This window comes from Pelodiscus sinensis, chromosome 29, assembly GCF_049634645.1.
Source record: "Pelodiscus sinensis isolate JC-2024 chromosome 29, ASM4963464v1, whole genome shotgun sequence".
Lineage (NCBI taxonomy): Eukaryota > Metazoa > Chordata > Testudines > Trionychidae > Pelodiscus > Pelodiscus sinensis.
This window is the reverse complement of record NC_134739.1, coordinates 12,584,120-12,597,890: the sequence shown is the minus strand read 5'-3', so window position 1 is coordinate 12,597,890 and position 13,771 is coordinate 12,584,120. Positions and strand designations below refer to the sequence as shown.

Genomic DNA, 13,771 nt, shown 5'->3' with positions numbered 1-13,771 from the left:
TGCTCCCCCCACCACCCAAAACACCCATACGCACACACACACACAATATAGCCAATGGGATTTGCCTCCCTTCTGGTGAATTTAGTATGGGGAGAAAGCGCAGCCTCGGTGTAGCAACAGGACAGGTACAGAGTGGACAGCGACAAGGAAATTTTTCCATCCTCAAACTGCCTCCATGCTGAGCTGGAGGGGTCACCTCTTGATGTGGTCTAGTCTTTTCTAGGCTCTGTCTTACGGTAGCGCCAGCGGAGAGCGAGGCCTCCGTTGTGCTAGGTGCTGTACGTTTACAAGCTCGCAGCCTAAATGGACACAAGGCGGGGAGGGGAGCCGGTGGCATGAAGCGGGGGAAGCAATTGTCCTACACCCCGCTGGCTTGGAAACAGAAACCAGGCTTCCTGCCTTCAGAGGCTATGTCTACACAGCTTCCCTCTTCTGCAAAAGCCTATGCAAATGATTAGCATATTGCCACGCTTCATTTGAATAATTAATTTGGAGCCGTTTTTGCACAAGAGCCATTCTTCCTGAAAAAATTAGGAAGAACGTCTCTTGCGCAAAAACCTCGTGTGCAAAACCAGCTCCTAATTAATTATGCAAATGGAGCAGGGCAATCCACGCTTCATTTGCATAGGCTTTTGTGGAAGAGGGAAGCTGTTTAGACGTAGCCTGAGTGTGGGGTGGGGCAGAAGTCGGAGGGTTTATTTTGCTGATATGGACAGCTGATCTGGGCTGCAACCGCCAGCTGCTTGCACATCACACCGCCTGTATTGCCAGTAATCGGCCTGCACCCTGGTGGGAAACTCTAGCCCCTGTGAAGTTTTGCCATTGACTTCTGTGGGGGGCCAGGCTTTCATGGCTGCAGGTGAATGGCTCTGTCACCCGTGGCCAGTCCCCGGAGCCGGCATCGCCCCTCTGTTGATTGAACCTAGTTGTTTATTTTTAATTTTGCAAACCAAGATTTGTTTTACAACCGGGGCTGAGTGAGAGCAACTGGACATTTCTTACAGGTCCGGTCCTATGGCAACCCAGGTCCCTGCCAGCTCTTTCAATAGCTCCCTGCTGGCTTTTGCCGCAGCTCAGCCAGCTCTTGCCGGAGCTGCGCACCATGGCGCGCCCACTTCCTTTCCCCTCTCTTTACAACTCTGATTTCACCCTTGTCCCCTGCACTGCCTTCCAGACAAGAGAAGTCTCTGTCACACGGCTCGTCTCCCCCTCTCTGCTTGTCCGTAGCCTTGCACACCGGGTTGGAGGAAGAGAAGGGATGGATTTGTGGGGGGAGTCTCACCGGCTTTGTCCCCATTCTGACTCCTGCCTCAAGGGACACGTGTCAGCATTAGGGATTTAAATATCGGTTAATTGAATAGTCGAGTATCCTCATGAATTCTTATTGGTTAGTCGGCTAGTCTATCATCCCCGGGGGGGCGGGGCTGGCAGCCAGTGCATCCCAGCCCCACTCTGGAGGAGCCCCCTGCCTCTCCACACTGCTGCCTTCGTGGGGTGCCAGGCGGGAGCTGGTCTGTGAGTGGAGCCGGTTTAAAAACCAGCCCTTCTCGCCGACCGTCTGCCTGTCGCCCCGTGCTGCTGCCTCTGATAAAGAGGAAGCAGTGCAGAGCGGTAGCAGCCCGTCTCAGGGGAATCTGAGTGCCCGGACCCAGCGCAAACTAGAACTGAGCCTGGCTGCCTGCCGGCGCAGCTCCTAATACACTTTCAACGCAGAGCTGCAGCAGGAATAGGTCCCGGACCCACTGCAAGCCAGGACTGAGCCGGGCTGCTGGCCAGCCTCCTAAAAGATGTCCTGGCAACTGGGGGGTGGATGGAAATGCGTGTAGTCTCTAGCATTAACCGATAAGCTTTTGCTAACCGCTTAATTGGTGAATCAACTCCACTATTACATCCCTAATCGGCATCCTGGGACAGCGGCTTGGGACAGGAGGCCTGTTTTCCCTGTGGCTTTTGAACAGCCCCACTGCAGCCCAGCGCGCCCAGGCTCCGCTCTCCCTCCTTTTCCTCCCCTCCTGCCCCCCGCTCGCAGATGTGGAAGGACAGAAGGATTTTCCTGCTCCCTCTGTGATCATAAATCAAGAGAGCTTAACCTTCAACATCCAGAAGTTAGCGATGAGAAAACACAGATTCTCCCCCCACTTACCAATTTCCACCACTCCCTTCCTCCTGTCTTTTATATCCCCAGCACATCTGGCAGGCATTAGGCTGCCAGCCAGTGCATTGTGCGGAAATGGGGATAGATTTTTATCCAGGCATTGATGTGTCTGTTGCACATGTATTTCTTACTCTCTCCCTGGAGTCAGGGAGAGCAGAGTCAAGGTCTTGCTCAAATCTGCCCCTCAGTCGGCTCTGGGGGTAACGCAAGGAGCTTGCCGTAGCTCACAGGTGTTTTATTTGAGGCTGCGACTCTCCTATTGCCGGCAGTGGCTAGAAAAGTGGCTTGAGCCAGCACGGCTCCTTCTAACTGTGTTTATCTGACGTAGCATCATGCAGGCCCCATCGTTACTGGGCCACCTTTGACCTGGGGAAAGGCTAAAAGCTCCATAGCCCAGTGCGGATGCCCTGAGAGAGCCAGTTCCCAACCTACCTGACTTTCCTCCTGTTCATCCCTCCGCGCTCCCAGATCCCCTAGCATCTGGGTCTGGGTCTCTCGCGCTCGCTTTCACACACATAGCTTCTCTGGGGGTTTTCTGCAGCATCTGTTCCTGCAGCGCGGCTGCCCTGCCAGTTTAGCTTTGCAAAAGCATTCTCCATAGTCGATCAGGAGAAGGCTGCAGGTGCCCTTCCAGGTTAGAGACCCTGAGCCGCCTGGGCAGACCAGACACGGGTAGCAACACAATGCGAGGGGGGCTTGGAGGGAGATGCGTTAATGGATGCTTGGTGGGTGGGCAGCATGGGACTTGAGCTGCAGAAGGAGCCCGTCACGGAACAGAGAAGCTACCGTCCCTCCCTGGGTAGGCCTGGCGTCACGTGGACCAGTGCGTCCAGTTCTGGGCCCCCTGAGCAAGAAGGATGCTGCTACCTCTAAGGGAGCTCAGAGAGGAGCCTGGGAACTGTCTGGAGAGACTGAAATGCCACCATCTAAAACTTTATCAATGATTTAGATAGTATGATTATGAGGTTTGCGGATGATACCAAGCGGCGAGGGGTTGCAAGCGCTTTGGAGGACAGGCTTATAATTCAAACTGATCTGGACAAGCTGGAGAAATGGCCTGAGGTCAATAGGATGAAGTTTAAAAAGGACAAATGCAAAGTGCTCCACTTAGGGAGGAACAATCCGTTTCACGCACACAGAATGGGAAGCGACTGTCTAGGAAGGAGTATGGCAGAAAGGGAGCTGAAGGTCAGAGTGGATGACAAGTTAAATAGGAGTCAACTGTGTGACACTGTTGCAAAAAAAGCAAACATGACTCTGGGCGGCATGAACAGGAGTGTTGTGAGCCAGACACGAGAAGTCATTCTTCCCTTCTACTCTGTGCTGTTTAGGCCTCTGTTGGAGTGTTGTGTCCAGTTCTGGGCACCACATTTCAGGAAAGATGTGGAGAAATTGGAGAAGGTCCAGAGAACAGCAGCAGAAATGTTGAAAGGTCTAGAACACAGGACCTATGAGGGAAGAGTGAAAGAATTGGGCTTGTTTAGTTTAGAAAAGAAGACTGAGAGGAGACATGAGAGCTGTTTTCAAATATCTAAAAGGGTGTCACAGGGAGGAGGGAGAAAAATTGTTCTCTTGGCCTCTGAGGATAGGACAAGAAGCAATGGGCTTAAACTGCAGCAAGGGAGGTTTAGGTTGGACATTAGGAAAAACTTCCTGCTTGTCAGGGTGGTTAAATACTGGAAAAAATTGCCTTGGGGGGGGGGGGGGGGGTTGGAATCTCCATCACTGTAGATATTAAAGAACATGTTGGACAGACACCTGTCAGGGATGGTCTAGCTGGTGCTTGGTCCTGCCGGGAGGGCAGGGGACTGGACTCGAAAAACCAATCAAGAGAGAGCCAGCTGCATGCACATCTGGACTGACTTTTGGCCCCTGTGTCTGTCTCCTTTCCAGGCTTCCACTGCCCACCATGAGGGTATCAAAGAGACCTCAGAGGTTAGCAGGTCAGAGGTAAAAGGCAAGAAGTCCTCCAGCCATGGCACCAGCCACAAGGGGAAAAAGACGGGAAGCGGGAAAAACTCGGCCAGCTTCCCCTCAGCCCCCTCCGGCAGCACTTTCCAACCTGCAGGTAAGGGGGAGGTGTGTAATGGTGGAGGGAGGGAGGAGAACAAAGGCCGGGTGGAGAGAGAGAGACGATCTTGCATGATGCTAACAGTAGGAGCAAAGTTCTCCCGCAAAGCAAAGTATAAATCCAGCCCATACACGGTGCAGTGCGGCTAACTCAGGGTTCTTGGGCCTCCCGTTGGCAGGGAGTATCTGGCTACGTTGAAGGAGGAATTTAGAAAGAGCTAAAAGCAACAGAGAGTCAAACTTATCCCTTGTGCGACTCCCTGGAGTTTCTTTTATTGGGCTAAATGAAATTAACAAGGGCTGGCTTCTTAGCAGCTGAACAGCCAGGTGGAGCAGTGCGGTGGGGGTGGGGAGGGAATCCAGACCTCACTATTCAAGTCACAAACCTTTATTTCTGTTGCTGTCTAAATACAGAGTGAGAGCCCCAAGCCAGGTAGTGTTAGGCTCCCCAACACTTGTTAAGATAACCCTTGTAATAAGGGGGGGTTCCGAGAGCCCTGCTGAGAGGGTCAATCCAGGGCGAATTGCTTAGAGACAGGGCGACTTTCACACCCAGGTTATTTCTACGCTACGGGGCATTATCGGCAAAAGGCCAATTGTTTTTTCAGAAGAGGCTTTTCCAAAATTTGGCCCATCTACACTGAGCCAAATTTCAGAAAAAAACCTCTTTCGGAAGAGCCCTTCTTCCTCGTGGCCTGAGGAATACACGGCTCCCCGAAAGAGCGTGTCTGCTCTTCCGTGAAGTCTCCATCCCTAGCGGTGTTTAAGTCTCGGCTTGACAAAGCCCTGGCCGGGTTGATTTAGTTGGGATTGGTCCTGTCTAGAGCAGGGGGCTGGACTTGATGGCCTTCTGAGGTCTTTTCCAGCTCTATGGTTCTATGATTCTATGACACAGCGAGTTTTTCCAGGATACCTCCTGGAAAAAACCCATAGTCTAGACATAGCCCAAGACAGGAGGTCTTCCACTGGGCACCCGAAGCCAGTCACAAAGAGCACTTCTGGCTAGCAAGAAGTTATACAAGCCACTTCCTTAGACTCTCCAGCTCTCCGCGCCTCCGCCAGTACCACTCCTTATGCAGGTGAGAGGTTATGAAAACCAATCTCCTCAAATCAAAAAAGCTTTTTACTGATCTGAAAGGACCAGCCACATTCCCAGGTCAATTTATAACTCAGACGTTGTCCAAAAAAGCAAGCTCTTAAAGCTCTTAGCCAAGACTTTAGAATCTAAACGAAGGAAGGAAGGAAAAGAAATTTTAAATTGCTAAAGAAATCAAATGACATACACCCTATTACATACAAAGTTATTGGGGCACTCTTGTAGCCAAGGTGGAACAATCTGTTGTCTTAAATCAAGTCTCTGGAACACAACTAGTTAGGATGGGTCATCCGTCCTTTTTTCAAGCTTCAGTTCATAGGAAAGATCCTGCAGAGGTGAGAAGCCGGATTGAAGGCAAAATGGAGAAACTTTCAGAGTCCTTTTTATATCCTAGGGCACGTGGCAGGACTCCCATTGTTCTCTGTGGGAAAGCTGTGGGTTGAACCTCTCTAGTCCGGCATTCTTTGGTGCGGTAACCTCTGTGGTCCGGCATGATGTTAGTTCGCTGGATGGCAACTTATCATGGGTGTTGCCAAGTTTCCCATGGTCCCATAAAGTTTGTTTACAACCACCAGTCCTGGCTCTCTGGGTTCTGTGCTGTTTTTTAGCTCTAATTTACCCCGAAATGGCTTCTAAGAGCCCAGGAAGCAGTGGAAGCGTTGGCCATGCTGCCAGACAATATTGACCTCCCTTGGTTTGGCAAATTCTGTGGTTCAGCACCGGTCAGGTCCCGACACAAAATGGATCCATGCATCTGAATAGCATAAACAGAATCAGCAGCTTAGTATAGACACCTCCCTTGGCCCATCTGGTGCAAACATATACCAGTGATTGCACCGATGGTTTGAATGGTCATCTCCCAATCCAGGAACGTCACACCACCTCAGCTAGAAAACTCAGGGAGTGTGAGCTAGCCAGGCACTGACAAGGAGTAAGGACAGCTGGGCTCTATTCTTGGCTTTGCCCCAGATGACCCTGAGCAAGTCCCCCTGCCCTTTCCTCAGTTTCCCCATCTAAAATTATACTGACCCACCTTCTGGGGGATTTAGAAAATTTCATGAATGACTGATTGTAAAAGCCCTTGAGGTTCCACCAGAGTCTTATTGTTATTAACTCCTCCCGGGGAGGGAATAATCAGCTGCAGATTAGGGATGTTAAATATCAGTTAATTGAATAATCGATTAACCTCATGAATTCTTATCGGTTACTCAACTATTCAGTAGTCCCCAGGAGTGGGGCTGGCAGCCAGTGTGCTCTGGCCCCACTCCCGGGAGCCCCCCGCCACCCTGTGCTGCTGCCTCTGTATCAGAGGCAGCAGCATGGGGTGCCAGGCGGGAGCTGGTCTGCAAGGCGAGCCAATTTAAAAACCAACTCCCCTCGTGGACCGGCTGCCTGGCACCCTCTGCTGCTGCCTCTGATACAGAGGCAGCAGCACGGGGTGGCAGCAGCCCCTGTCGGGGGGGGGGTGGGGTGAGTGGAGTCTGAGCTCCCAGACCTGGTGCGAGGTGGAACTGAGCCAGGCTGCTAGCCAGCCTGCTAAAAAATGTACAGGCAGAGGCAGGGGGAAATGTGCCTCGTCTCTAGCATTAACCTATAAGCTTTTGCTTATGGGTTAGCTGTGGACTGGAGTGACCCTCCTGAATGGGCCTGTCTGCCCTGCAAGGAAAGGAAGGTTCCATCTGTCAGAATAAAGGGAGGAGGGAAAGGAAAATCCTCGGAGACAGCCTGTGCAGCACCTGCCTTTCCCTTGAGTCAGTGGTCTCCCCTCCTTCACTTTGAGATGGGCCCAAACCAAAACCCTGCATCCAAGCACCCCTGAGCCTTGGTTCTGACCTCGCTAGAACCTCCTCTAGCTCCTTCCATCCCGTGGGACTCTGAACTAGGCTGGAGGGGCAGTCACTTCCCCACAGACGGTTCTCTGCGTGATGGTGGGGGATTGGGGACAAAATGCCTCTCTCTCACTGAAGGGTGTAGTGGGATCTTTAGTGTCGCCATGGGCCTGCTAGCTCACCTCTTCTGCTCTCTGCTGGGGAGGACTGCTGCGCGGTGTGTCCTAGACCCTATACTGCCGATGGTGATGCTCCGTTAGCTCAGGCATCTGGGTCTCGTGCAGCAGGAGGAGCTGAGTTCTGAATTGCTGCTTCCCTCTTCTCTCCTCTCTGCACCTCCTAGGCACCTCGTGCAGCTCGCTGCAGTGCTCCCAGGAGTTTGTGACATTCCCCAAGCTCGAGCAGGAGGAAGAGAAGTACCGGAAGCCCGTCTCCTCCACCTCCTCCTCCTCCCACTGCTCCCCGCTGTATGAAGGGCAGAAAGGGGACGTCTTTGAACAGAAGGTCATCTTCTCCGGCTTCGGGTCCATCATGCGCTTCTCCACCTCGGCGGTGAGCCAGCAGCGGGGCCACGTAGCCTCCCCTGTGGACTACAAGGCCTCGAACCCGGTGAGCGGCCCCTCCGGGGGAGGCGGCGGCGGCAGCCACAAGCGCATGCCGTCCCTCAGCATCGAGGACGGGGAGGTGCTGAAGGAGAAGAAGCACAAGGGCAGCAAGAAAAGCAAGCACGGGCCAGGCAGACCGAAGGGGGGCAAGAACAAGGAGGTGCCGGGAACCCAGCTGGCTGGCTCCACGGTTACCTCCTCCTCGCCCTTCTCCGGGGGCTCCCTCGTCAGCTCCAGCATCGGCAACTCCTCGCGGTCCTTCAGCCACACCGCGACCCTGCCCAGCCTGAGCCTGGAGTCCCCGCTGCTGGGCTCAGGTACGTTCCCCTCAGCACCCCTCCCATGGCGCAAGGCTCTCTTCATCCAACTTTTCCGCTCTACGAGGCCCTCCTCCCACAGCATTTCAGTCCCTGGCCCCCACTGAAATCAGTGAGCGTTAGACCCCTAAATAGCTTTGGAGGATCGGGGTGTTGGCTGCTGTCCTAATCCCTTCCCCATGAACACAGGAGTCCAACTCCGGGTTTTTTTCTTCTTGGCTCTGGAGTGAATCCATTCCGGATGGCCATAAAAATCTAGTTCAGGTTCTCCGTCTTTCCAGCCTTCCTGCTCCACCCTGGCCTGTGCCTCCATCCAGTCCTTACGACCATAGGAATCCAGTTCGTGTTTTGACTTCCTTCCTAAGGCTATGTCACCGGGAAGGGTTGGCCACAAACGTGCTGTCGCCAGGCAAAAGTCGCCAAAAAGTGACCATGAAATGTCGACAACGGGAGGCAGAAAAACTGGTCAAACCAGTTTTTCTGCCTCCCGTTGTCGACATTTCATGGTCACATGGCTGGCACCCCTCTTGACAGACAGAGCAAAGCATTGTGGGAGCATCCCACAATGCAGTGTGGTGGGAAGGCAGAGCTGATCCCTGCACTGCTTGGGATTCCCGCCTAGCTCTGGGAGCTCTCCGTGCTGAGGAATGTCAAAGCAGCATGGCAGCTTCTCCAGCCCTCCCCCTGCAGCAGCCGCCTGCCCGCCACTGGGTTCCTAGCAGGGCAGAACAGGAGCATCCCAATGATTTGTTCCTTGTTTGTTCCCCAAATGGAGCAGCTCACTTCGCTGTCAGACACTTCCTGGAGCTTTGAAAGGGGAAGGGGTGCAGCCTGCAGGGCAGCAGAGATCCCGAAACACTGAGCACAGCCATCACGGCAGGCATTGTAGGATACTGACAGAAGCCAGTTCTCTCAACAAAACAAACAGCAGAGTCCACACTGGCTATTTGTTGACAATAAAGAGAAGGGAAAAGACAAAAGTCTTTCGCAGGGCTGGAAGTTTTATGTCACCAAAACTGGGTGTTTTTCCTGACCAAAGTCTCATTGCAGTGTAAACGCTCTCGCTGTTTTGTCGCCAGTGTAGACACTCCCTAAGACTGGGTCCAGAATCCGTCCCAGGTGAGCACAGGATTCCAATGTCAGGTTCATCTCATCAGGTGCATTGTCCTGCATCCATTCCTGAAGGCCATAGAAATCCAGTTCAGGTTTTTCTCCCCTCCCATGTTCTGTCCAAGCCTGTGACCTAGTATCCATTCCAGCTGACGGGAGGATTCAGGCCAGGGTTTCCTTCTGCAACTCCAACCCAATGGGCCTTTCACACTCACCTTTGTACAGGTGCAATCCAATAAAGGAGAGTCTGGAGGAACAAGGGGTAGGATGGTCCCCATCAAAACCAGATGTAGCTGAGATCTGGGTCCCAAACCAGGGATGGACACACAGGGTATGTCTAGACTACAGGCTTTTGTCGACTGAGGCTTTGTCAACCATACCGTCAACAAAGCCTGTGTCGAAAAAGCATCTAGACTACAACCAGTTCTGTCAAAAAAGCAAGCCGCTTTTTCGACAGAGAGTGTAGATGCTCTTTTTTGAAAAAGCACAGTGTGGTTCAATAGCGCCCAAGGCCTTATTCCTCGTAGAATCAGGTTTACCGCCGTCGACAGAACTGCCGCGTTCGGTCGACTTACTGTCGACTGAACGCGGCGGTAGTGTAGACGCAGGTTTAGTTTTGTTGACAAAAGTCCACTTTTGTCGACAAAACTCTGTAGTCTAGACACGCTCATAGATCTAACGTCCCCCTTTCTAGAGCAAAGCCATCTAGCAAATGCCTGTTCTGCTTACGCCGGAAGCAAGTGAGCGCTGGACACCGAGGCCTGGTGTAACACAGCTTCTGAACTAGTGTTGTTAATTCAGCTAGGGGGTGATTTTGTTTTTATTTGACCTAGGACTGATCTACACTAGATTGACCCAGCCAGGTTGCTCAAGCATGTGCAAAACCCCCGACCCCGTGAGAGGCGTAGTCCTATGTCGATAGCACTACGTTGATGGGAGACTTCTTCCATGGACCTAGCTATCGTCTCTCAGGGCAATAGTGAAGGTAGAACCCCTCCTGTCACTGTTATAAAGATATGGCGTAGTCACCTTCCTTTATGGGAGTACTGGCATAAATACGCCTACCTAGTATTACCTGGTTAACCAGTCTTACTAACCCAGGGGTGGGGAACCTTCTTCCTATCATGGGCCGCTAATCCCCAGAAAAAAATCAGTCGCAGGCCACACACAGCCCCATGGAGGGGGGTATGGAAGTTCTGGACTTCCCCTAAGCTCCGGCGTGGGGCCAAAAAGAAGGGGTTTTACATGTGGGCAGGAGCTCCAGGTTGGGGTGTGGGAGGGGGGGTGAGGCCTTTGGGGTGGGGCTGGGGATAAAGTGCATGGGGCGTAGGAGGGGGCTGCAGGCTTGGTGTTGGGGTGTGGGAGGGGGGGTGAGGCCTTTGGGGTGGGGCTGGGGATAAAGTGCATGGGATGTAGGAGGGGGCTGCAGGCTGGGTGTTGGGGTGTGGGTGGGGGGGGTGAGGCCTTTGGGGTGGGGCTGGGGATAAAGTGCATGGGGCGTAGGAGGGGGCTGCAGGCTGGGTGTTGGGGTGTGGGTGGGGGGGTGAGGCCTTTGGGGTGGGGCTGGGGATAAAGTGCATGGGGCGTAGGAGGGGGCTGCAGGCTGGGTGTTGGGGTGTGGGTGGGAGCGTAGGGTTGGGCAGGAGTTGGGTGCTGGAGCGAGCGGTGGCCGGGGGCATTTACCTCAGGCAGCTCCCAGGGGGTAGCACAGCAGGGCTGAGGCAGCCCTGGCCCCATGCCTCTCCGGCAAGTGGCCGGCACATCCCTGAAGGGCCGGGGGGCATGTGGCTCCGTGTGCTGCCCTCGCCCGCAAGCAGCACCCCCACGGCTCTCACTCGCCCTGCTCCGCCCTGGCCAACGGGAGCTGAGGGGGCCGCGCCTGCAGGCGAGGACAGTGTGCAGTGCCTCCCTGATCCCCAAGAGCCAGCGCTCACAGCTCCAGCCCAGGGGCGGGGGGCAAGGCTCAGGGCTTCCACCCCGCAGCACCGAGACTTGCCGAGGGCCAGCTGGAGATTCCCCGCCCCTGCGCCACCGAGCCCACACCAGGGGTGTAGAGCAGGATCGTTTAAAAGGGGCAACTTTTACGTGTAGACGAACCCCGAGTCCTCTTGCCCTGGCCAGAAGGGAGGCCGGGGCGCTGAGCGGTGGCAGGAAGGGGTTAAGGCAAAGGAGCAGGGGGCGGAGTCTGGCGCTTGAGCCTGTTCCTGGGCCTTGACACTTTTGGCAACAGAGCCGGCTATTGTGGGGCCGCTTGCAGATGCTCCGATTTAGGTCAAATTGGTCGGGGAGGGGGGTTGTAATTATGTGGCATGTGCCTGGGAGCAGCAGCCTAGTCTGGGCGGGCGGAGAAGTGGGGGCCGTAGTCCAGGGAGGAGCCCGGAGGAATTGAGGCAGCCTCCATAGTCATAACCTGGGGTGATAGTCTGCCTCCTCCCCCACCCGGGGAACCACAAAAAGACGTGTCAGGCAAGGCTGCTGCCACTGGCTCGTTCTCCCACCTCCTCTCCGCCTCCTGGAAGAGGATGTTGGCAGAAGTCCTGCAGGATCCCAGCCCCGGGGGCCGCAGGCTGCTGCAGTTGGGAAAGTCAGGCAGAACCCCTCCCTTGACGGTCCTTTCTTCACCCTCTCCCCGCATTTATCCAGCCTACCTGCAGCGTGCTGTCTGAGCATCGCCAGCCATCGGAGGGAGCGCGTCTAGAGCAGGAGAAGGGCCGTCTGGGCTCCTGGGTTCTCTTTGCAGCTTGGGCTTGGTGCCTCGGTTTCTGTGTCTGTAGAATGGGCGCATCGTGAGGCTGCGGAAGACTTTGACATCATCAGGTGGAAGGGCTGAGCTCCATGGCCACTCACTCCATGTCCCAGGGTGCAAGGGGCACCTCTGCTCCTGGCAGTCTGGGGCTGGAGGTAACAAAGCTGGCCATATAGGACCATGAGCTAAAACAGGGAAACATCAGGCCGGAGGGCCAGATGCGGCCCCGGCTTGCCTGGATCCGGCCCCCGAGGCTCATGCCCCCCCCTCCATTCTAGAATCCAAGGCAGTCAACGAGATGCTCCATGTGTCTGGTCTCTCGGGCAGCAGGAAGCGCTCTGGGGCCTCGACTTTCAAGTGTCTGCTCAAGTTTTGGGGAGCCCAGCGGGAGGCACCTGGGGGCTGGTTTTCAGGCGGCGCTGCACCCCCAGAGTTCCAGACGAATCCACAAGCAGTGAGGGTGCTCGGCTCCCCCTCTGCAAAATTACACCCGGGTGGGGTCCCCAAAAGGGAGGCACCCGAACTGGTGGGCGCACAAAAAGTTTCGGAGGCAGGGAGGATTCTAATTCGAGCCTATGAGGCGGGGCAGACACCTACATCACTGTCCGGGGAGAATTCGGTCCCTGCAAAGGAAGATCAGAGGGTGATCTGATTACAGTGGCCCTCTGGAAGGAGACATGACCAGGTCTGAAAAGGATCTTGACACCTTGGCACCGGCTAGGGCACCGGGCCGGGAGCTAGATATTCCCGTGGCCTCTCCTGGCTTTAATCCCCATCCGCTCTGGATGCTGAGCTCTCACCCCCCATGCTGTGTTTTCCATACAGGCATCTACACCAGTAACAAGGATCCCATTTCCCATGGCGCGGGGGTGCTCCGGGCCGTGTGCAGCACCCCGCTCTCCTCCAGCCTCCTCGCGCACCAGGGCACCTCCTCGCTCCCTCAGCTCAACCGGTCCCCCTTCGCCAGCACCATCCCTGCCTCCTCCTCTTCTGCCGTGTCCACCACCCAGGTAAGGGGGCTGGGGCGGGAGCACATGACCGGGGGTGGGGGCACAGCTAGGTGGGCCGGAGGCTGCCATGTATGTTTCCTGAGCGCGTGGGAGACCACGCTGCCCGTGCCACACCTCCCGGGGCGCCGTCTGCCCTGCCCCTGCTGCCTGTGGAGCGCTGGGGAAGGCTTTCTCCTCCATCGCTGACCCTCCCCCAGGATCAGAAGGACGATCCCATGGCATGGGTGGTCGGGAATGTAGTCAGGGGAAGGCAGAGCCGTCCCAAAATTGCCTACAAGACCCACTGCCTAAGACTGGGGCTGCGGTGCAGCAACCTGGCTCTGGCCACTGGGGAAGACAGCCCGGCTTTCCCTGGCTGCCAAGCAGAGCCAGGCTGGGGCCGCAGCATGGCAGCCACAGCTCTCCATGTGCCCTGGAAAGATTGGCTGGGAGTGGGTGTGGCCTCAGGTGGAAGGGGCGGGGCCTTGGGCAGAAAGGGGCGGGGCTGGAGCTTGCCATCCCCCGCTGGCCTTTCACCCAATGCCCATGTGCCATGGTTAGGATGCTAGCGCAGTACCTAGGAGCCTCTGTGCTCTGCCAGGGTCCCCATGTGACTTCAGTTAACTCCCTTAGCGTCTCTGGGCCTCAGTTTCCCCACCCGTAAAATGTGGCTAATAGCCCTGCCTAAGGATAAAAATGTAAGTTCATGGTACTACAGATGCTATGGTCATAGGGAACAATGAAGTACCTAAGGGTATGTCTACACTGCCGTCCTAGTTCGAATGAGGGTGGCTAATGTAGGCATTCGAACTTGCAAATGAAGCCCGGGATTTAAATATCCCGAGCTTTATTTG

General features: G+C 55.1%; 1 protein-coding gene across 4 annotated transcripts in view; it reads left to right on the top strand.

The window, feature by feature from the left end:
* MLLT6 (MLLT6, PHD finger containing) overlaps positions 1-13,771 on the top strand; it is a 101,118-nt gene that overhangs the window by 67,397 nt on the left and 19,950 nt on the right. For all 4 annotated transcript variants that reach the window (XM_075911431.1, XM_075911432.1, XM_075911430.1 and 1 more), the window contains 3 exons: positions 4,049-4,223; positions 7,494-8,072; positions 12,754-12,938. In XM_075911431.1, the coding sequence (XP_075767546.1) occupies positions 4,049-4,223; positions 7,494-8,072; positions 12,754-12,938 (939 nt within the window). The remainder of the gene's footprint in view (positions 1-4,048; positions 4,224-7,493; positions 8,073-12,753; positions 12,939-13,771) is intronic.